The sequence below is a fragment of the Aphelocoma coerulescens genome, chromosome 3, assembly GCF_041296385.1.
Source record: "Aphelocoma coerulescens isolate FSJ_1873_10779 chromosome 3, UR_Acoe_1.0, whole genome shotgun sequence".
Lineage (NCBI taxonomy): Eukaryota > Metazoa > Chordata > Aves > Passeriformes > Corvidae > Aphelocoma > Aphelocoma coerulescens.
In genome coordinates, this window is record NC_091016.1 from 29473042 (window position 1) to 29496558 (window position 23517).

At 40.5% G+C, this 23517-nt stretch overlaps 1 protein-coding gene across 4 annotated transcripts in view; it reads right to left on the reverse strand.

Moving 5' to 3' along the window:
* The window catches only part of HHAT (hedgehog acyltransferase), a 212552-nt gene that overhangs the window by 64142 nt on the left and 124893 nt on the right, over positions 1-23517 (reverse strand). For all 4 annotated transcript variants that reach the window (XM_069009625.1, XM_069009622.1, XM_069009626.1 and 1 more), the window contains one exon: positions 11255-11456. In XM_069009625.1, coding sequence (XP_068865726.1) covers positions 11255-11456 — 202 coding nt within the window. The remainder of the gene's footprint in view (positions 1-11254; positions 11457-23517) is intronic.

Here is a 23517-nt window from a genome sequence, read left to right on the forward strand (position 1 = left end):
ACTCAAACTATTCTATGATTCTATGAAGTTGAGGAGACACCTAAGACTGAATTCTGTACAGCAGTCAAAACTAGGCAGTCCTATAGACAGTATCACACTGCAGTTTTTCTACAGAAATAGATCCCTCAGTATTTTATCAGGGAAGCAATTCTACATTTTCCTAAATCAACCACTCTTTAACTTTTTCTACCAACAGTCACGGCACCTTGGTGATTTGGCATGTCCCAATGACTCGTTATTGAGAGGGCTGCTGAATCCAGCTGCAGTGGCTTGTTCTGGGAGCAGGTCACAAGCACCACACTGAGTTAGGGAGGGCTCAGAAACAGGAGCACATGTTTTCTACCATGCTGTAAACTCAGCCTGATGACAGAGTGACAAGTGGCAGGAAGTCTCCCCTGACAGACATTAGCTGGTAACTTCTTGGCAAACGCTCGTAAGATGGAAAACATCTACGTGTGCTGCATTTGCAAAACATCTCAGTTATAGAGCTGTTCTGGGACAGATTAAAGAAAACTTCTACATAAAGTCAGTGACGTTATCAAGCTTGCTTATACTAAAAATACTTTAACAAGTCCCATATAAAGGAATTAAATTCCTGCAATTTAAGCAAGAGTCTGTCTTCATGGAGTAAAACAGAGACTCACATTTATATCTCTATGAACTACCCGTCCAGAGAATTGATGATCCAAGCACATGGCAAAACAAGAGCGTTATGATAATATTGGAGAAGTAGCTGAATTATTTCTTATGTGAACATATGCACTGTGGAAGAAGACTATCAGATACTATGACCAGAGTGACATGAAACATACTTGATACTACGAACTGCAGAACTAGAAATTATATAATACTATTTTCATCTGCCTTTGATTTTTAAGGATCAAGATAACGTGGAGAAATTTTTAGAAGAGTTTTCTTTTTTTAAAAGCATACAATATTTTATTACGATCTGTTCTACAGACTTCACTCTCTCCCACTCAAACCTATCAGCTGAATAAGATATAGAAACTGCACTATTTGTTGTGTTGAAGAAATCAAGCAAATTAACTACCATGAAAATAACACCTAGTCCTGCATTATCTTTCATTGCCTGTCCTAGTGTATGAGAGGAGACTAAGTGTGCTTGCTACACTTCCATTCTTTTAATTTCCTCAAGGTTTTTATTAGACAATGCTTAAAACCTGATGCAATGTTGACTCATCTTTACATCACAAAAACTAATTTAAACGTTTTTTGCAATAGTCTTTTATTTAGGGTTTACAAGGACTTCTGGGGGGAGGGGATGGACGGGTAAAATGTTTGTGGGTAAAGTTGCACAGTACAGGAGGGTTACAGGTGGTGTTCTTATGCATATCAAGAAAGTGCTTTAAAAAACCTCAAATCAGTTGCTGAAGTTCCTTTTACCCATTTTCTGAGCTTCAGTTTTCACCCTCCATTGTACCTCAGCTAAAGAATAAGCCCCTCTCATAATTTCTATACTTTCCTACAGGAGCATAGGATACCACCCAGCCAATCTTAAAGGTGCCAGCCCTCCTCAAGTGCTTTCTTTTAGAAAATGTGCTCAGGTAAATGACAAGCCAAATCTTCAATGCCTAGCCCTAAACCCCAGGAATCGCCACATTTCCACAAGAGCAAACACCCCAATGCATTCCCTGAATCTGGGTCATCCGCAATGCAGCCATTTGCCAAAAATAACGGAACAGCAAAAAAACAGGAGCATGGGTGAAAAGCTGAAAGAGAGCGAGGAGCAGATGGGACAGTGGGAAGGGAGGCGACACATCCTGACTAACAGTTACCGGCTATTTTATCTATCTGCAGTTCGGCACACTGAAAATGGAGGGCAGGGTGTGACTGAGCAGCTGGGGGAGCAGATGGGACGGAGGAAAGGCTGAAAATTGTGACAAAGCTCTGCCAAACAGAATGTCAATTTATTTAATTTTTAAAGTGAGCAGTAGAAATAAAGATGGGTTGGGTCCAAGCAGTGGAACATCTTATGTTTGTTAATACACATTGTCAGTAGGCAATGGGTCGTAGTGACAAAAGTGTGTTTGGGAGACGGCAGAAACCAAGGGAGGGACTACACGTGCTCATTAATGATAGCAGAAGTCATGCCTGAAGATCAACAGGAGCCAGGGAAAGGCAGCTCATGAGAGGCTGACATCTCAATATGGTACACATTCCTGCACTCTGAAGCTGAGGGACAGATGTTCAACAGAGTAGGAGTAGAGACTGTACCACAGAACAGAAGAGCAACAAAAATAAAGAATTCTGGTTGAACACATGTACAAAATATTAACTTATGGAATAATCTAAAAGAAACTGTGGAATCCCCAGGGCTGCAACAGTGCCAAGATAAGAACAGGCCTGCAAGAGGAAAGTGAACAAGATGTGCTACCATATCTTATCCATCAACAACTTCCACACCAAATAGAAACAAATTTACTTCCCCACCAACATACACTCTATCCTTCATTAATCATGGCAATCATTCCTGTTTGTTCTGTTCTTCACCTAACTCTAGCCCAGAAACATCCCCTTTATTTCACTTTGCTTCATTTTTCTGGCATTTCATTTTGCTTGCAGTTTTCCCTCCCTTCTACCCAACCTGAACTGTGGCTTGAGGGCATACCCCATTTCTTTTCAAGGTATATACTTTCCTTCCAAAGCAAAAGTAAAAATTAGCTCCAGGAAGGTTCACACATGAAAGCAGGAACTGACAGCATTTTTCCAAGAGACAGGATGATGTAAACAACCTGTAATTCCCTACATAACTCCTATAAAAAGAGGACCACACAATTAAAATCAAGCAGCTGTCAGTTAAGATCTATTTTCACAAATAGAACTTGATTCTGAATTTAGGAATAAATGCTATATATAGTATTTGAGAAGATACTCATCTTCTCTATTGATGTCTTACTAAACATTCACTCAACAAAACGCTGTCTTGCACTAGCACCATTTCATTTTTAGATTTTCCAAAAGATCTACATTTATAGCATCTCTCAGCAAACAGCCAACTCCCCCTTCTGTTTGAAGAAAGCCTCCTACCAGCTCGTATGTATCCACTACACTTACAGATGCATGTGTGAAAGTTTGACATACACACAAGTAAATTTCTGTACTTCTACATTTAACTCTTCACTCTCAAAAACCTGCCCATTTATTCTGTTTTAAGTAGCAGCTTGAGAAAAGTGCAAAATGAACAGCACTGAAATGCACCATCCTCTTTTCTGGTTTATGCTTAAAGCAGGGAATTTAGCCAAGTGATGGCAGTGTACATACTCCTATAAATGTGTCTCAGCTCTCACTGATGGAGGGATTTGTGCATTCTTCTCTGTGTCCAAGTCCTTGACATCCCTGTTTTTATTCTTTGGGTTCTCATTCTGCCCATTCTGATTCTTTCAGTTCCTTCATCCACATTTTAACTTTTTTACCTTTTAAATTGTAATCCAGTTGGGAAGGGATCTAACTTCACCAATCATTAGTGCTGAATTTTGATCTTGGCCCTTATGACTGTTATCAAATAAATAACACACAGTAATAATCCCTATAGAGAAACACTCTAAACAAATAAAGACCATGATTTCCCTGCAGCAAGGTTCTGTAGCTCAAGGCAGAGCAGAAAAACCAGAGTGCAACCACTCCTCGGGACTTTAACTCATGTTTCTGTAATTGCTGGCATCTATTGCCTGGACTAATTTTTGAGGCAAACCACAGTGGGAGGCTGTATTCATGTAACAGTAACAAAGAAGCACATAACCAGCATCATTCTGCCTTGTTTTCACACTGGAGCATGATTTATTTGCTTTTCAAACAGCATTACTGACTGAGTACCAGAAAACTGCCCAATGTCTCCAAAATGGAAGAGAAAGTAAATAATGCTGGTAGGTGGGAGAAATGTTTTTTTTTTATGATAGCCAAGCAGCTATGCCAGGGCCTTCCCACCTGACACTGTAGTCTGGAGCAGAGCAGTAATCATGCCAGAAAAATCACAATGGTTTCTCCACTTCTGCCATCAAAAATAATATTTCTTGCACAGATTAGACAAAAAAAAAAAAAAAGCCTTAAAAGGTAGGAAACAATAGAATGTTATTTCGGAAATATTTCTGCAGTCATCTTTGTCATTCACCACACAGAAGTCTGTATCATATTGCCTATGCTTGTCCCTCTACTACATTTTCAGTCTTTGTTACTGTCATGGGTTAGCTAGTATAGTTTCAGAAGTGATGTTCTCATAAAGGAGTGCTTACTGCTTCCTCTATGGCCTGACAGAACCTATCAGCGGCCAGTTTGAATATGGACAGTTCTTTGAGCCACTTAAAGTTGTGACTGCCTCTGTGATCCACACTTAAGAATAGAAAACCCTGAGGCAGAGGCTCTGTCTCGTTTCCAGTGCTGGGACAGGTGGCTGCGGGCCCCGTGTGGGGGCCAGTGGGCCCGGCCAGGCCCTGCTCGGGCCAGGCCAGGCTGGGCCACGGCCATCCTGGAGCCGATGGGCCTGTTCCAGCCATGGAACCCTCCCCACTGCCTTGCTGTGGGCAGCCGGAGCGGCTCGGCTCCCCCCTCTTCCCCCCCCCCCTTCGATAAGCAACATTCCAGCTGCAAGGCTGAGGTGAGATTAACCCTTTTAATGCTGTGAAGAGCTGAAAACCTGAGGCGAGAGAGAGGAGATGCTTAAAGCTGAAATTCTGTTGTGAAGCTATGATATATCAGAGTATCCCGTTGTAATTTCATGAAGATATGGGGGGGTGGAGTGTTCAACTTGTGAGCAAAAGCACCTGTGCTGAGACAGGCAGATGCTGACGCAGCTGTAATTTCATGAGAATTTTGGACAGGGAGAGATGGAAGCGATGAGGACTTTTGCTCCAAATGGGAAAGGAGAAAAACTCAGCTCCCAGAGATGCTCCCAGAGATAGTCCTAGAGATGAAGATGAGGAAGACCCTTTGCTCCCAGGGAAGGAAAAGGGCCTCTGTTCTTAGAGATGAAATGCTCCCAGAGATGGGTGAAGAGAACTTTTGTTTCTGAATGGCTCAACCTTAAAATTGTACCCCAAAAACCTTCAAGAGTGGACCCTCGAAAGCAGTCGTGGGAAAAGCTGCAAGTCGGGGGAAGGAACTCACATGCGAGCAGAGAACCAACCTGAGCGGCTGGCTCGTTGTGATAATGTTTTCATAGCATGGGCAAGAGAGACTCCTCTTCCTAAATGGACTGAACAAGGTTATTATGGAAGTGGTAAACAGACTGAACATCTTAAGGGTTGTCTTTTTACATTGTCAGTGGGAGAAGGGAGGAAGGGGGGAGGGGGAGGAGAAAAGTTCTGAAGGTGTAGTATAATTTTTTTTCCTTCTTTTAGGTCTGTTAATAAACTTCTTTATATTCTTTCAAGTTTGGTGCCTGCTTTGCATTTCTCCTAATTCTTACCTCACAGAAGATAAACAGTAATGAGTATCTTGGACCAAACCACTACACTAAATTGGTGTTTCCGCCCGGTTACAAACCCAACCCGCTACAGTTACCGAGTTTGAGATAAGAAGTTCCCTCAGCAAAGAAAACCAGTGTCACAATGCAAGTGTGTGACTGAGTGAGTACATTTTAGCAGGGCACTCAAAATGTTATGGGATTTACATCCATGAAGACAAATGAACCCTTCCAACAGGAGGGTGGAGAAGAGCGAAGAAAATAAAATCGAACAAAAGCAGAAACATGGCAAGAATTTCTAGACTCAGAACTATTGTTAGCAAAGCTAGAAGTCACTGGATGGACCAGGATGCATCAGCCAACCCATACTTACCTTTGATGGTCATTCATCATCTCAGTACAAAACAGCACCTTGACACAGCTTGCTGCTTCTAAAACCAAATCAAAGACCAGTTGTCACAAACCTGCCCTGACTAATGTTCACATCTAGAAGAGGAAGTTTCCACTGATTTTGAGTCAGAGTACGTCTACTTTGGATAGTAAAGATTTCTGGTTAGAGCAATGATACGGCTGGACTCAGCGTCGGGGTGGGGAGTAGGGAGTGGGTGGCAAGCCCCTTCCCCTAGTCTGGGTTTTGACATTATGGTTGGTACCTAGTCTCAAAAACCAATTCTGCATTAGAGAATAAGTCTGATTAAGGGAACTTGTTGATACTTAGAAAGTGAAGCAACAAACTCAAAACGATTCTACAGCAAGTACATAAAAATGTTACGAAGAAAGTATCACTGGCAATGCTTGTCACTTAACCAATTTACCATGCTGCAATAAAAATATGTATGGATTATACAAAACTACTGGAAAAAAAGAAAAGGCCAGACTGCCTTGACAATAGTAAACAAGTGATATAAATACTTTTTCCACCAAATGAAGTAAGAGGAAGATCAAAGCCCAGTGCATGCTGAAGAACAGCTGTTAGGGTCTTTATTTATTGCAAAGGTCTTATTAAAGATTTAATCTTGCAAGGTGGTCAACAAACATAACTCCCTTGAATGACTTAGTAATGTTTGGTCAGATCTTGTCTCTACTGAAGAAGGAAACTTTATTTGTCTCATGGTAGTTTAAAGTGAGTTATACTTGCAAAAAGAAATTCTGACATTTAAAGGAAGTAATTACTCATTTTTCAATGTATATGGGACATGGCTGTGAAATTCACAGGCACTTTCATCTTGGTTAGGCTGAATGTGTGGCCTAGCATAGCCTGAGTAATTAATGCAGCAGAACCCAACTGGTTTCTTTGCCTCACTGCTCTTAAACACAGAGGTTCAGTCTGCTACCCCACACTGTTTATGCACAGCTACAAGCAGGAGGTTCCAAGCAGTTGAGCTCTTCCTCTTCCGTTCCCTTTCCTTGGCTTTTTTCTCTTACACTGTACTGCTTTGGGTGCTTTTCAGATTCCTCTCCATGAGTCAAAGCATCTAGCAATAAAATAACCCAAGGAAGTAGAGCTTTCTGCTGGGATAAAGAGCCAGATCAGCTGAGCAAAGATTCCAGCAGGAAGGTGTGAGGAGGAGGAAGTGGTGAGACTGAAAAGAAGGGAGGAAAGAGAAATTAAATCTTCCCCCCTTCAACAGCAATGAGCTTTTAGTCCAGCTTAATGCCCTGTGGAACCGCAGCCCAGACACCAGGCTAACCAGTCAGAACCTTTCCATGCTCCACACCAGCTGTCTGCAGGATCACTGTACAATGCATAACTTATTATGAATAACTGTAGAAATTTTAATGCACCTAGCAGAACAAATAGGGCAATCAAAATTAGGCAGAGAACAAAAAAAAACAGACAAAAAACTCCTCACCACACCGAAACCTATGAAAGTCATCTAAAATTCTGCTCTTAGAAAGCTGAGGATACCAGTTGTCCCTGATCCCATCTTTGGTGCACAAAATAATGGTGATCTTTTAACTACAGAGACAAATGTATGGAGTTCATTCCTCTGGGGAAAAGAATAATGTAACACACTAATGAAGTCTAATCTAAATCACTAAGCAAAAACATGGACATCATATAAAATACTTCCCCTTTTGCAAAGGGGGGCCAGGCAGGCAGTAACAGCATGTCAAAATGGACCTAATTAGTACCTCATTGCAGCCATAAGTGAAAATGTAGAAATCAAAGTATTCTACACTTTAAAAAACCAAAACACTTACAAGGATAGTAAAAATTTAAAATATGCCATGCTTCAAATTAGTTGGTTTCTCAAAATGAATTGTGTATTGCGGATTTAGTTTCTTACCAAATAGATCTAAAAATAAGATCTTAAACTAGAAATTCATCATAGTATGATTTTGAGAAGAGAGATCTTTATGTCCCAATTAAAAAATTCTCACTAGACTGAATGAAATGTTTTCACTTAACTGAAGAACTAAAAAGATAAATGTTGCTATTTCAATGTAGATTAAAACATTCATTTTATCAATCTGCCAGCTTCACTCCCCTTGCTACATCTTCCTTTTGGATGATTTCCAAGTATTTCTTTTTCAAAAATCCATTGATTTAAAGGTGTTGCCAGCTACTCTAAGGTTTAACTCATTCGAAATCTATTTTTGTACCAGCATCTAATTTTTTTTTATAGATCTCTATCTCGTTTTCCTTAAGGAAAAAGAAGGAAAAACTTAAATCACTGGGAGAATGTTAGCCATTAGCCTTTTCTTTCATAAATCAGACACATTGTTTATTAAAAGTCAATACAAATTCTGTCATTGATTTCAAATGTGTTACTACTTGAGTCTGTTCATCTGTAAGAAAGTAATATAGAAACAGTGAAGCAAAGCACTACTTTGCTCAGTACAGATCTAAATATCAGCTGAAAAAGAAAGAAAGATCTGACAAAAACACAAGGAAACTTCTCCCGTTTAATATGAAGTTCCCAGATCTGCCCTATGTTATAAAGCCTAGCAGTTATTGTTTTATACATAATGTTTAGCTGAAAAGACAGTATGAATTAATTCAGCTGTACTTTACTGAGAACTAACAAATAATCTCTAGAGGGAAAAAAGACGTGGAGATACCTTCTCCTCACACAACTCACTGAAACGTGGAAGTTCAGAACAGTGTAAGCTGAAAGTATGTAAGAAGGAGCATCAGCTCTTCTAGAGCTGAACTCAGGAAGCCAGGCACTGCTTTGAAATCAGTTCAAATTAAAAGTTCCAGAACCAATTTTTTGGGTCAGGGAATTTACTGTTTTCAGTACATATTTGTTTATATGCTGATTTTACTTCTCACAAATAATGACCATACTGCTTTGTTCATTCTAGCTCAGTACGCCTGAGATGATATTTAAAAACTGTCAGACTGCTACAAAAGTGTTATTTCCCCATATTGCACTAGGTTTCAAGTGTTGAGACGGAAACTGCCATAAAATCTGCATAAATATAGGAGACATATACATATATATTTTTAGTCAGCACAAGGATTCAGGGAAAGATGAGACCTGAATATGTTCTATTTAGTTTTTAAATCTTCCTTTTGCAAGAGAATTGAGACAATATAGTGTGAGAAAAAAAAAAAGGAGGCAGTTTTCACACCATTCTTGTTACTCTTAGTGATCAATTCAATCTTAAAAACAGAGTAGAATTAAAATTCAACTTATACCTCTAGATTTTTTTCTATTTTACTAATTAAACACCTCCTGCTCAACTGAATTATGTATCTCAACTTCAAGAATAATACATGAGGAGCCTTGGTGAACAGAATGGGTTAAAAAAAAGCATAAACCTGTGCTCTGTATTTTTTCAGAAACTCATCTGCTCTTCTGAAGACAAAAATAGACTTTCCTTTTCAAAAATAGCCCTCAAGAGCCAACACAGCAACCGAGTGAAGCACAAGAATGCAAAGGATTTCAGCTTGTCAACAGATGAAATTCAAGGGAAAAACCCATACCCCAGAAGAGGGTCTTCAACACCACAGTGTTTAGGCTTGCAGCACACCCTCACTGAGACAGGATTATAGGGATGCTTCCAAAAAACAGATTAGAAGGGGACAAAGGAAATTTATACAGGGCACTGGGAAATTTTCAGTTTCTTTTAAATGTGGTACATCTCAGAGAATGTCATAGCACTCCACCCCTTGATAAGGAAAATGCAAAGTCCAACTACTCATCTGCTCCCCAGTCTCAGCATTCAAGAAGAAAATGGGAGTTAGAAGAGTGAGGAGAGAGCAATAATGGGTGGTTTGCAGCTCATGTTGTTGTAGAGAAATCTTCAAGGCACAAGGCAAAAAAATGACTCAGTCACAATTGCAGTGAGATCTGCCTCATGCACTAATGTAGGTGCCAAAACTATGCATATTAAAAATACTGGCTACAGAATTATTTCAGGAAAAGATGTGAAAGGGTCTTCTACAGAAGGTCTACAACTATATTTCCAAATAGAAATGAGAAACGAAGGAGACATGGAAGACACTGGACAGGCCTTTAATAACACTGGAGGAAAACAAAGTGAAGGAAAGGTGTAAAATGCACTTGGTTAGGGATTTAATTTATACAAAAAATAACCCTACAGCCAGCATCAGTTAACTATAATTAGAACTACGTGTTAGAAATTAATCCAACATATATAACCCCACCTTTATTATGCCATTGTCATTAACATTTCTATGATAATTTCTATGATATTAAGCACTTAATTCCCTGGAGTTCTATTAAATTTCTAATACAGTGACATCAGACACAAAAAGCCCGTACACTTTCATTTCCTCCTACAGCTGGATGCCTAAAAAACTATGCTGTCTTCCAGTCCAGAGACAAACATATGCAGCTGGTCAGATGGTGAAGCTCAGTGTCACCCTAGAGGGAGGGAGGATTAATGGATCTGATAAACTCATTCTCTAGGAAGGTAAAAATCTGCTTCCAGACTATCACTGAAATTGCAGTGATGGACAATTGGGTGATATAAGGTAGCACTGGCTATTAAATTACTGAGCTGTATCAGCCGCCACACACAGGATGCCACATCAGAGAAAATCGAAATGGGTAGGATGGACAACAAACACTATTCCTTGATCATCAGGACTTCATCAGGCGCCAGAGTGAGTTTCCACCAAAACAACAATATACAGGAATATGAATTCTGTGCAATTATCACTAGCAAGGAAGCAAGACATGAATTATTTACTCTTACAAACAGTTATTAGAAGATTGGGATTTAGTCGTGAGCAAACCTGAAGATTAAAATGACCATCAAAATTAAAATAGTGCTTTTTGCATCTAATTGCTCATCAAAGTCATTTTTTTCCTTTCGAAATTACAGCATGAAGGTCAAAAGTGTAAGTAAAATGAAAATATCAGAGGATTTCAAGGCAAAATAATGTTATCTTTACTTGGCTCTTTAGTGGCATAAGATTTCCCAGTGTAAGCTTGTTCCCAGATGCAAGCAGCTGCTACACACACATTTGTCCAGGAAACACATGGTTAGAAATATACACTCCTAATTTTAGTGAAGATGAATATTTTAAGGCCATCCTGAGTGAAATCAGAATACAAATGTTAAAACTGGCTTCTGTTCATCCATATACAACGTGACAAGCATTTGCTTATGTAGGACTGCAGAGGAAGCTCTTAAGACCATGCATATTTCACCATCTGCTTTGCTGCTACTTTGAAAAATTCTAGTGATATGAACTAGTTATTACCTCAGATACTGGAGGGTGGACAAGGGAATGCTAACTCTATATATTAGCCATGACTTTTGATCTTGGTTAAATCAAACTAGTAACCAGGAACTTCAGATGAGCATGGAGCCAGGAAACAAGAATATGAAATGGAGAGCGATTCAACTTACAATTAAATCTTGAATAAGTGAAATTGAAAGTATCCTCTTGGTGCCATTTTCCACAATTACTCCAAGCCAATTAAGTGCACCCCAGTACCACAAATAACTCTGTCCTCCATGCCAGTAGCTTACGAAGGCAAAAGTGAGGGCTGTAGATAATAGTGTTCCAAGCAAACTGGACTGAGATCCTCCCATTGGAACATAAATGTACCTGTAGGTGAAACGACAGATAAGCATTGCTGGTAGACATTTCACAGAAATCTCAGAAAAACATCCACCACAGAACAAATATGTCCATTTGTAGCATAAAAAGAATCTGAAAAACTACCTGACATGCTCTACATACAGAGCCCTACTTTCTGTAAAGCTGTAGATCACTCCATGAAATATGTGCATGTACCATTTGGCAAGAGGACAATTTTGTGGTCCTGGGAACTCTGCATTAGGCCAATATACAGCACAAAGTATATTCTCAAAACTGCAAACAGCAAATATTCTGATTTTTTAAACTGGAATAGTTCTGAATCAACTACAGAAATTACCTATAATCTTCATGTGAATTTAAATTATAAGATTTTTAGCAAAAAAAATTAAAACATTATATAAAGTCATATATAGTCACAACCCACAGACTGTTTCCCATTTGTCAGAAATGTAGATGCATGCAAACATACTTTATTACTAAAAGCTTATGATATCTTTAAATATTTCATTAAAAATTATGTGAACTTGGACTATTTCCTATCTGGTTCTTCTGTTACACTCTCAGGATCATGTCTGTCTAATGACCTTTGGAGCACATGTACCAAAAAAAGCCTGGAAACCTGTATGAAGCACTCTGCATGCAATTATATTCTGCATTTAAACTGAACCCAGGAGTCAGAACCTTAGTCATTAATTGATGTCTGTAAGTGTCCAGAAAGCAGTGCTCCTTCAGAAAAAACACCAGAAGCAATGGGATTCTGAAAGCTGACACTATTTTGTGGGTCATTTCACTTCTAGCCTGAAGAGCTACAACCACTCCCATCATTTTCTGATTAAGGCATGACCACGGGCCAGACTTTGTCTGAAAGAGTTGCATATTTCTGTCAACACTTTGAAGAAGCCCATCAGGCAGGGGAGTCACCATGCAGCTAATGGGTACCATGAAGGAGATGTGGTACCTGAGAACCACCAGTGACAGCTCTCCTCAGCTGTCATTCCTTTGGCATGACATGCTGCACTCATATTTGAGACTATTCCTACTTGCTAAGATAGTTTAAGAAAATTTTTTCCAGTGATGTTTTTATCTCTGGTTATCAGTTTTCATATTCAGAGATAAATATTTGCTTAAAAATTTAAAAGAGAAATTAACATACTTCTTTATTCCTAATCTTAGGAAGGAAGAAAAGAAATAACAGGGTAAAATGCAGTGATGAGCATAATTAAAGGGTAAACAAAAAAGTCACTAAAAAAAAACAACTGTCAAAGGCTCCAAATTCTTTTGTAGCATAACACCAATACACCTTTTTACGTCAGCCTGCAACAGGGAACATCTGATTACATGTTTTTCAGTATAGGTGTGCTTTTGCACTAAGCATATGAAAATAAATAGAAATTAAGATCAATAGTTTCTATTTATGTTGTGCTTTTCTTCTCTCTCCCCTTCCTATGTTTGAACAGTGTGGCAATAACAGACACTTGCAATTGCAATCAATTAATCTAATGGCAGAGAGGTTTATCTTAGCAGTCTGCAAGCAGAGAATTTCCTGCAGGGCTATGGCACGGAGGGTAAAGAGAGCAGAGCCACTGACTGCGCTGCTTCAGCAAATTCCTTCTACACAAAGGATTACAGACTTGAAAGACTAAGCAGCTCAGTACTCTTAGGACAGATTTTCCGAACACCTTTCCTCTCCTTTTTTAAAGGCTGATTGGTTTATTTTTTAAGCAGGGCCCATTCCATTACCAGCTCCCCTTGCAGGCATGGCAGTACCTTGTTTCATGGGGCTGCACCTGGAGGAGCCCAAATCAGGATGCTGCCAGCCCTGCCACGCTCAGCAAAGCTCTCTGTCTGCTGTACATTTAGGGATCTAATTCCCACCTGATTCATGTCTGTCAATTCACAGAATCACAGAATAGTCTGGGACCCACAAGGACCATCAAGTCCAACTCTTTAGTGAATGGCCCATACGGGATCAAATCCACAACCTTGGCCCTATTAGCACCATGCTCCAACCAGCTGAGCTCTCCTCTGAAACACGGCAGATGTAACCCAGACACTATCAAAAAGACACATCTCTGTGACAGAGGTCTAACTTCAATCCCCAAAGAAACCTTTCTGCTGAGCCCACAGGGCCCTGGGTTAAATGCATGGCACAAAGGGTAGCTTTTACTGCAGAGGTAGCTCCAGGTTTCTGTACAGTCCCCTTCCCTGTGCTGACACTGTTGTGTAGGCTCCAGCCATCTTGTCAGCACAGGCAGCCTCCACTGGCACTGGCATTGCCAGGAAGAGCTCAGCAGCATCAACTCATTTGTTTCCAGTTGCATGCAGCTCAGTTTAGGTTGGCCTGAAGGGCTTTCAGCTTACTGTGCAGAGAAAAACAGGCTATTTTCTGATTTTTAGTGTTTAACAACAGCAGCTAGATAATTGAGCAGCAATAACTCGTAATGCTGATTAATGTTCAAGGTTAGTGAAGTTTTAGCTTCTAGTGAGGCTGATGGCAAATGTGCAACTGAAAATCCACTATGTGAAGACCTGTTTGAAGAAGGACAGAAGCCAAAAGGAATAATAAAATCTTTACTAACACTTTGACCTTCCCCTCCAGTACTGTGGAGAGTCTGCCTCCCTGCCCAGAGGAGAAATGGAAAGCAGAAAGCAATACCTCTCTCCTTCCCTGCTAGTGCCATAAGAACATGGACAGGCAGCTGGCTGTCATTGCTTGTCACAAGGGCAGTAACCACTCTAAGACTGCATGGTCTTGCCTCCTCTGGCAATCCCACTGGCAGTTTTAAAGTGGTAATTAAGGATTGATAAATGTTGAGTCATTTCTCTTAAATAGTGTGAAGAGCAATTCTGTAAGCTCCTGTATTTTTCACACAGAAAAATATTGTGAAAAAGCCATTACTACATTACAGAACACATCAGGGAAAAAAAGAATTTGCTACCTTATTATCCATGCACATCATATCCATGTGATGTAATTGTGCATATACTGGCAGGCCTGCATACAAGCAATAGGCAACTCAGTGTGCAGCCACGGGCAGAGCCTGGCTCAAGACCAGGCACTTTGTGCCCTCTGATTACCAAAATACTCTGATAACCAAAACTGTCTTACAAAAGAGCCACGCCAGAACCCTCATTGCTGCAAAGATGCATTTTGCTTATTTTAGAGCAAGCTGGTAGTTTAGAATCTAACTTCTCTATCCTTCCCCTATGTTTTCACACAGAAGAGTACTCATTTGATTACAAAAAGCTACATGAACACTTAAGTGTTAGAGAATCCTGTGAAAAGCATTATTAAGCCAGATGACAGAAGAAATATATTAGTTTGTTTTATCATTTACGATGCAACACATACCTTGCGACTAACAATTTGTTGTGGTTTAACCTTATCCAGCAGCTACACCCCACACAGCCCCTCATTCACTCTCCCCCATGGGATGGGGGAAAAAAGGAACCTCTTACAGTGCATTTAGAAAATTGTTCTGCCCTCCAGTTTGCTAAGAAAATCTGTGAGGAGGGAAGGAAGGAGGCAGGGAAAGAGAGTTTAAGGGGCAATGGCTACAACAGATTGATGTCTTTTATATCTGCATGCTCCCTAACTTTTTTTTCTTATCGATACTTCCATCTACCTGCAATCTACGACTGCAATCTATCCCTCTGTACTGTACTCAGGGTTTACACAAATGGAGAGGCTGCTGTAGAACATGCTGACCTGCTGCACCATAAGTAGAAGAGCATTACATAAATACCTCATTTTAAGCTTCCATGCAGCTTTTAAGATTATTTCCATTTCTAATCACAGAAAATCCACACAGAAGTTAAAAATCCCCAGCTCGGGGACTATTAGCACATAAAAGTAACCAGGGGGTCCTCATGGCAGCCTAACACAACTCAAAGGAACACCCTTGTAGCAGAGTTTTTTAACAGCTCTTAAACTGATAACACATTTACTCTAGATGTGTAAGGAAGGCAGACTTAGCTGAAAAATGTGGCAACAATATACAACAAATTTATCTTAACACACATACTCACAGAAAAAGAAAACTCAGCAGCTATTTTGTGGCCAATGAGCCAAAAGTGGACAAATAAAGAAAAGCAACAAAGTATTTTGCAAAGAGGAAAGGATGTCAAGTTAAGTAGATGTGAGGGTAGTAATTGGTCACATCCCTCCAGGTTGTAGAGGGATGGCCAGCAATGGTCTCCCTTAAGATCCATGAAAATGACAGACAGGTAGATCAGACCTGTGGAAGATGCTTAGTATCAAAAAATGCAGGCTAGGTGAGTATTTAAAAATAAAACAGCAACTCAGGGGCCCAAAAGTCAATCACTGCCAAAACTTCAAAGGAGACATCTGAAGGTGAAAGAACAGATTCCTAGGAAGACTATCAGAGAGGAACACGTGATCACAACAGGCTGAGCATTGCCAGCCATTCCTGGTCTGGCTAGACCTCCCTTAAGTACAACAAGGAAAGGTACTTCAGAAGTACCTGTCAGAAGAGGTACTGTCAGAAGAAAAAGCTGTGCACACTACATGAAGAGAAAGGGGAAGAGAACTCCATGTAATTAAAATCTCAAAACATGTGGGGTGTGTTAGAGGCACATGAATACAAATACTGAGAGAATGTTATATAGTAAAAACTATTTGCATGCACAGCCCCCCACCTGACATGACTAAACATACATTCCTAGCATTCCCCTCCCAAGGCAAAGATGTCAGTCTTAACCATATTTCTGTGTTTCCTATCTTTCTACTTCTGTTTTGATTTCAAACTAAAATTTACTTGGGATTAAACATTCTACTTTCACAAACAAAGCACACTGTGAATGTGTCTTCCCCCAAGTGCATTACTTTTACTCCAGGTACATCAGTTTAAATCAGCTTATCCACAGCCAGCAAGCTGTTTCATTTACACAACTTATCTTAATTTTAACTCACTAAGTGAACATTAGAGAATCGGATAAAATATGCAAATGGTACCATTTAAATCCCTACAGTAATGAAAACACAAACATAATAGCTGAAGTATTTAAACGTGACATTTACTTACAGAGAATACCTTTTAAATCCAATAACCATTTTGTTAGTTTTTTTGAAGTGGTAATCTCCAGAACAATCATAAGAGATCTGACAACCATTCCCTTGAAAAACACACAGTTTCTTTTCTTTTAATGACTCTACATTACAAAGTTTTTACTCTGGTAACTTCTGAAAACCTCTAAGAGGAGCATTTGTAATCAGTTAAGTATTGTTCAGGAGAGCTATTATTCCCTGAGGACTCCACACACTGCTCTTACTTACACATGCATGTAATTTTAAACATATTTAAATCTTGAATTAAGTGCAAGTAAAGCACCTGTTTAACTGCTGCTCTATCCAGGAGCTTTCTTCAACATGTGCCTGAATTTCTTCCTGAAGTAAGGTCATACAGCAAGATGGATGCTATCCATTATTTCTTTCCCCTCTCCTAGGCATTGATCTTGGAATGTCTAATTCAGAACAAGGTGGAATGGGGGGGAAAAAAAAGTTAACTTGCTTGTAATGGCACAGTAAATAAAATTAATATATGAGGATTTTGTGTTTTATGTCAGGGAACATCTGATGCTCAAAATTCCAATCTCTCTCTAAGTTTCAAAGCATTCAAGGGTCAACTGCGTGCCTATCATACTGTTTTGAATTGGCCCTTACATAGATAACACAGCAAAAGCTTCAAAAGCAATAATGCAGTTTTCCATCTTTTGTCCTGACAACAGAAATTGCTCGAGGCTCTGTACAGTGAGGGTGTTCATTTGTGGACATGTATGAAAAATTTTGTCCAGGCAGCACTATGTTGGTGCTGGGCTTCCCTAATTTATTTATTCTTAATACTCTCTTCATGGCCTTAAACCATTGACTTCAAGCATTTTTTCTGCTACATAATAAAAAGATGTCAGGCCCAGTTCTGCAAATTCTTACTTCTGGGTGAGTTCTTACGATTCCTGTTTTGTCACTTCAAGCTGTCACTGACTTGAATGGAGACACGCAGAGCACATAAATAAAGCACACCTGTAAGTCTTTGCAAGACTGGGTCCTACAGGACTAAATCCATTTTAAATCAAAGAAACACCTCCCGTAAACATAACTTTGAAGGCTGAGACGCTCATATTTGCACCTGAAATAAAGAAATAACCAAAAGTATTTGGAATAGCATTTTGTGAAATTTCCATTAGGAGACTAAGCCTTGTTCTGTGAAATTCCATTTCTTACAATAAAATCACATGGGATTAAGACAGGCGCCAAAGAAAAACTGTGTTGGGAGCAATGCTTAGGCCACTGCCGCCCTGGCCTTTGCTTGCCATTTTCAGCTGCAGTGTCCCTGGAAATCGAGGCTTTGTGCTTTTCTAAGCCCTAACCCTAACCCTAACCCTAGGTGCAGCAATAAAAGCCATATGGGATTAAAGCAGGCGCCAAGGAAAAAATGTATTGGGAGAAAAGTTATGCCAGTGCCGCCCTGGCCTTGGCCTGCCATTTTCAGCTGCAGTGTCCCGGGAGCGCTGGGCTTTGTGGTTTCCACAACACTAACCCTAACCATAACCCCAGGTACAGCAATAAAAGCCACATGGGATTAAAGCAGGCACCAAGGAAGATGTGTGTTGGGAGCAATGTTTAAGCCAGTGCCGCCCTGGCCTTGGCCTGCCATTTTCATCTGCAGTGATCCTGAAGCTCCGGGCTTTGTAGTTTTCTCAACCCTAACCCTAACACTAGGCAGAGCAATAAATGCCACAAAGGGGACAGGCTGGTACAAACGAAAAAGCGTGCCTTTCCATTTGTTTAGGCCATTGTCATGCTGGCCATGGCCTGCCATTTTCAGAGGCATTGTGTCTGGAGCTCAGGGCTTTTTGGTTTTCCCAACCCTATCCCTAACCTGGACCACAACCCTAACCCTAACCCTAGGTGGAGCAATATAAGCCACATGACATTAAGGCAGGCACCAAGGAAAAGCTGCGTAGGGGGCAATGTTTTGTCCATTGCTGCCCTGGACTTGGCTTGCCATTTACAGCTGCAGTGTCCATGGAGCTCCAGGCTTTGTGCTTTTCTAAGCCCTAACCCTACCACTAACCCTAGGCGGAGGAATAAAAGCCACATGGGAGTAAGGCAGGCGCCAAGGAAAAAGTGTGTTGGGAGCAACGTTATGCCAGTGCTGCCCTGGCCTTTTCTCACCATTTTCATCTGCAGTGATCCTGGAGCTCTGGACTTGGTGATTTTCTCAACCCTACCCCTAACCCTAACCCTAGGCAGAGCAATAAATGCCGCAACGGGGAAAGGCTGGTACAAAGGAAAAATCATGCCTGTACAATTGTTCAGGCCAGTGTCATGCAGGCCATGGCCTACCTTTTCCAGCTGAAGTGTCTCTGGACCTCAGTGCTTTGTGGTTTTCTCAGCCCTAACCCTAACCTTGACCATAACCCAAACCCTAGGTGGAGCAAAAAAAGCAACATAGGGTTAAGGCCAGTGACAAGGAAAAAGTGTGTTGGGAGCAATGTTTTGGCCAGTGCCGCCCTGGACTTGGCTTGCCATTTGCCGCTGCAGTGTCCCTTGTGCTCCAGGCTTTGTGGTTTTCTCAACCCTAAACCTAACCCTAACCCTAACCCTAGTCGGAGCACAAAAAGCCACATGGGGCTAACCTTTTCTAACAATATTGCTGGCTGCTGGCAAAGCTTTTTAAGCTCTGTAAGACTCTCTCACCTCACCAGCTTAACCCGATGTTTAGAGACCTTGACAAATGCAGACCCTTTAAATTATTTAAGCTAATGTTGGCTGCAGGCAAGTCTTGTTGCATTACCACAAAAATGTTTAATGAGAAATTAAGTCCATTTGGTTTACAAAGCATTAATGAGAATATTCATATGCAAGAACACTCAGCTTTACAAATATGACCTGAATTCTCATTCACAATTGTTAGCATGTTTCCCAGCAAAGACTGAGTGTGAAGTTTCCTACTAAAAAACCGAGAAGTGCTTAAAGTACTTTTCTTCCCTTGCATTCAACACAAAAAACGATATGAGTCAAGTCCATATGTCAAAGGGCAGATAACTGCAGAATACCGAATAAATAATTTTGAATTTGCTCTTCCAAGGAAGCTCATGTTTTCAAAGAGATTCATTTATTTCAAATGAAATTTTAATCTAAATCGTAATATTTCCTTCTAATGGAAAAAGTTTCATTACTGATGGAGTGCTGCGTTTAGTTTTCTTCCAGCTGCATCTAGGAAAGAAAGAAACCCTGCCTTACCACCACCTGTTTGCAGTCAAATGCAAACCTACCAGTCAGCTGCCTTTGATCGCAATGGAAATGGGAGAGCTTCCAGATGACCAAAGAGCCAAAAGACTGGTTATAGCATTAAGATCAAACCAGTGCCCCAAACATTCTGCTGACAATAGAAGCCTAGATGTTTTTGCCAAAACAGCCTAGAGTTAAGTGCCTACAGCTCAGCTACTGGGTGGGAGAGGGCGGTGTCCGCAACTGACAAGATGGAACTGGGAAGGAGGCACTCCTGCCTCCTCCCACAAAGAGCCTGCAGAGCTCCCTGAAGCCGTTCTGAGCTTAACTCCCCGCAGGGGCCCAATTCACTCCTGATACTCACAATACACCTACCATGTGCTGATGATATCTAGGCTCAGCAGCACAACAATCAGGCTATATACTCCTTTGAACACACAGCTAGAAGAGGGATATATTAATAGCACTGTCACTCTCTGCTTATAAAATGGTAGAGGTCAGGCTCTTTGCCAGGGAGACCAACATATCTTGCCTCTCAGAGGAGTGCTCCAGCTGTCTGTTACCAGGCTGCCACCAGGCAGGAAAGAAAATGAGATTCAAAGAGTGAATATGCAAGAAAAAACAAGTCTGTGGCTAGGGCATCATTCAGGGAGATGATATTCCAGTCCAGGTGAGATATTCCAGTCCAGCTTTCTGCACCAGGAATTGATCATTGTGCCCTAAACAATCATTAGACAAAATGCATAAGCAACACCATAAACAAAAGAATTATTTTTTTCCACTTATTTTCTTTACTTCTCCCAGCTCTTACACTGAAGGTGACAAACAACACAGAAATTTTCAGTTCCCTTGAAGTTGCAAAATAGAGCTTAAAGACTAACCAGCAAATTAGAATCAAAGAATGTACCATTACCCTCAAACTCACCTCTATTGTTAATCCTACTATGTTTCTGTCAGCCACTGAAGTAGAAAGTACTCCAGAAGATGACTGCCTACAAAAGATCGAAGTTTATTCCAGCTGACTGGATTTAAAGGATACCCCAATATAGGATCCACATCAGGAACTATACAAGGACAGAAATAGCTTTGTTGCAACAGAAAACACAGGTTAGAATACATGGTAACTACCCCGAGCAAGGTAATTGAATCTAAGGCTCTAAAGTCAGATGTTTCAGCACAGAAGGCTGAACTGTTTAACACAGGCATTGGAAGAAAACATCTGGATGGATTCTAAGTATGCTTTCAGTGTAGTGCATGCTCACAGGACAGTTTGGAAGGAGAGGGGCTTGTTATCAGCACAAGGTACATCAATCAAACATGGGACACAGATATTACTCTTTTTGGAAGCAGTACAAAAACCAGCTGAAGTTGCAACTAGGCACTGCAGACCACACCAGACAAATAAAATGTGGAAATGGGCCAAAGCACAGAAATGACTTGGACAACAGGGTGGCTAAAGAGGCTGCAAAAAAAGGCATCCACGTTTTGGTTCTGCAACAAGAGATTAGTCTGCCAGATAATAAGCCAGAATAAAGTGTAAAAGATTTTCAGTTAAATGAAGCATTAGAAGCCTGATTTCACCCTGATAGATGGGCAAATCACCCCTACTGGACAAATAATAGTTCCCAAGGCAATTATGAGAGAAATAGTAGACAGAGAGCACAGTTACACATTGCAGTGCAGAAAAGTTGTTAAAACACTTAAGAAAGACAGTGATTAGCTCCAAGATGACTGAAATTGTATATTCAAAGACTCAAAAGTGTGGCACATGTAAAAGAAATAACACCAATATTGAAAACAAAAGCGGTAATAGAGGCTATCAAATCTCCCCAGGAGATTATTAGCAAATTGACTTTACAGAACTTCCACATATAAAGAGAGCTATAAATATATTTTAGTCTTAGTGGGTACCTTTTCTGGACGGCCTGAAGTGGTTCCCTGTCACAACAACATCGCAAAAGTAGTAAAAATATTGTTAAATCAAATAATTCCACACTTTGGATTTCCTCTAGGAATGTCTTCTGACAGAGGGTCTCATTTTACAGCAAAAATAATGGAACAAGTTAGCAAGGCCTTGGGAATTCAATGGAACTTACATACTCCCTACAGACCACATGCTAGTGGAAAAGCAGAAAGGATGAATTACACTATTAAGCTGCAACTCCGTAATTTGTCAAGCAACCTCACTGACTTGAGTACAAGCACTCCCAATTACTTTGTGCTCCCAACCTGAGGGCACAGAAAAACTAGGCCCCTATGAGCTGCTCTATGGTCAGCCCTATCAAACTCCACACATCCCAGGGGATGTGCATGTTAAAGGTGGGGCAGGCCTCAATGACTACCTCATATCTTCAGGTAAAACACTGCAGGATTTATGGCAGGCAGTTGTTGTTGCCAGACTGGTGGGACTGGACACACCAGCACGCAAATTCCAACCATGAGACTGGGTGTACCTTTGGGACAGGGATCCAGCACCTCTCCAACCAAAGCCAAAGGGACCGTACCAAGTTCTGTTAACCACATACACCACAGTAAAACTGAACAGTAAAGGACCTTGGGTGCATTATTCTAGAATCAAAAAGGCGTCAGCTCTGCAGGGAATTATTGTCCCCAATCCAAATAACGAGGAAAGAGAATGAGTAACCTTGTAACTAAGGTATTACTTATACCCATGAGTTGTATCTTGATAGCTAACCAAAATCCTAGTTTGCCAAAAGAGACTTTTAGGTTTCATCAAGGGATTAGTCATGAAAACTCTTATGAAAAGTTAAAGATCAAAGTAGCTAAAATTTAAAAATTAACTAATCGCTGGATATGTTCTCAAATAATGTTGGCAGGAACAGGGTTCCCTTGAATGGTTCACCCTACGGGGTGGCAAGAACTTTGTCAATGGGCTATGACTTGTAATAGTCAGTGAAGGGATAGCTAAAGAAAATTGTGCAAAAGAACAAAGAAATACAACTATAAATTTTACAGGATTTAGTAACATTTCTCTTAAGAAGAAACCTAAAACTATGGCAGTTAGAGGTCATAATGTGAAAGGATTTATATGCTTTAACATTACCCAAAATATAAATAGAACTTGGAGTGCTGAAACAAATCAGTGTCAGTATTATACCTGTCCCAGCTGCCATGCCACTATGAAACTATATTGGCCTCACGGCACCAAGGACACAACAGAAGCACACGTAGGAGCCCTAGATCCACCAGCAGTGCAACAGAGGGAAATAGGAAATCAGACCTTTGGTACTGGGAATGGGACCTACTAGATATGTAGAGACAGGGCCTATAAATGGCTTCCTAAAGGATGGTTTGGTTCCTGTTCCCAAGCAGTACTAATGCCTCTCCTTAGGGTACTTTGGCAACAAGCACAAGGAAGAGTTAGGGCCATCGAGGGATAATCTGCAATAAACTCCTTTGATTTCGGGAAGCAAAAGATTACAATTCATTCTATGCCCCATGTGCACTGCCCTGCACTATGGAATTTATATTAACAAGCTGAATACATTATTAGAAGAAGTGGCGAATAATGCTATTAAAATATTAAATAGTACATCCTGTAAGCTCCCACAAACATGAACGGTGGCTGTACAGAACTGCATAGCCTTAGATTATCTGCTTGCTAGCCAGGGAGGAACATGTGCTATTCTAGGACAGGAGTGTTGCACTTACATCAGTGATGGGTTAAAAGTCCAGCAGACAGGAATCATCCCGACAGAAAGAGCAGTAGAAGAGTAGCAGAAAGAGGAACATTCTTCTTGGTGGGATTGGCTTACTTCATGGCAACTGAATGGGAGACTGCTACAAAATGCA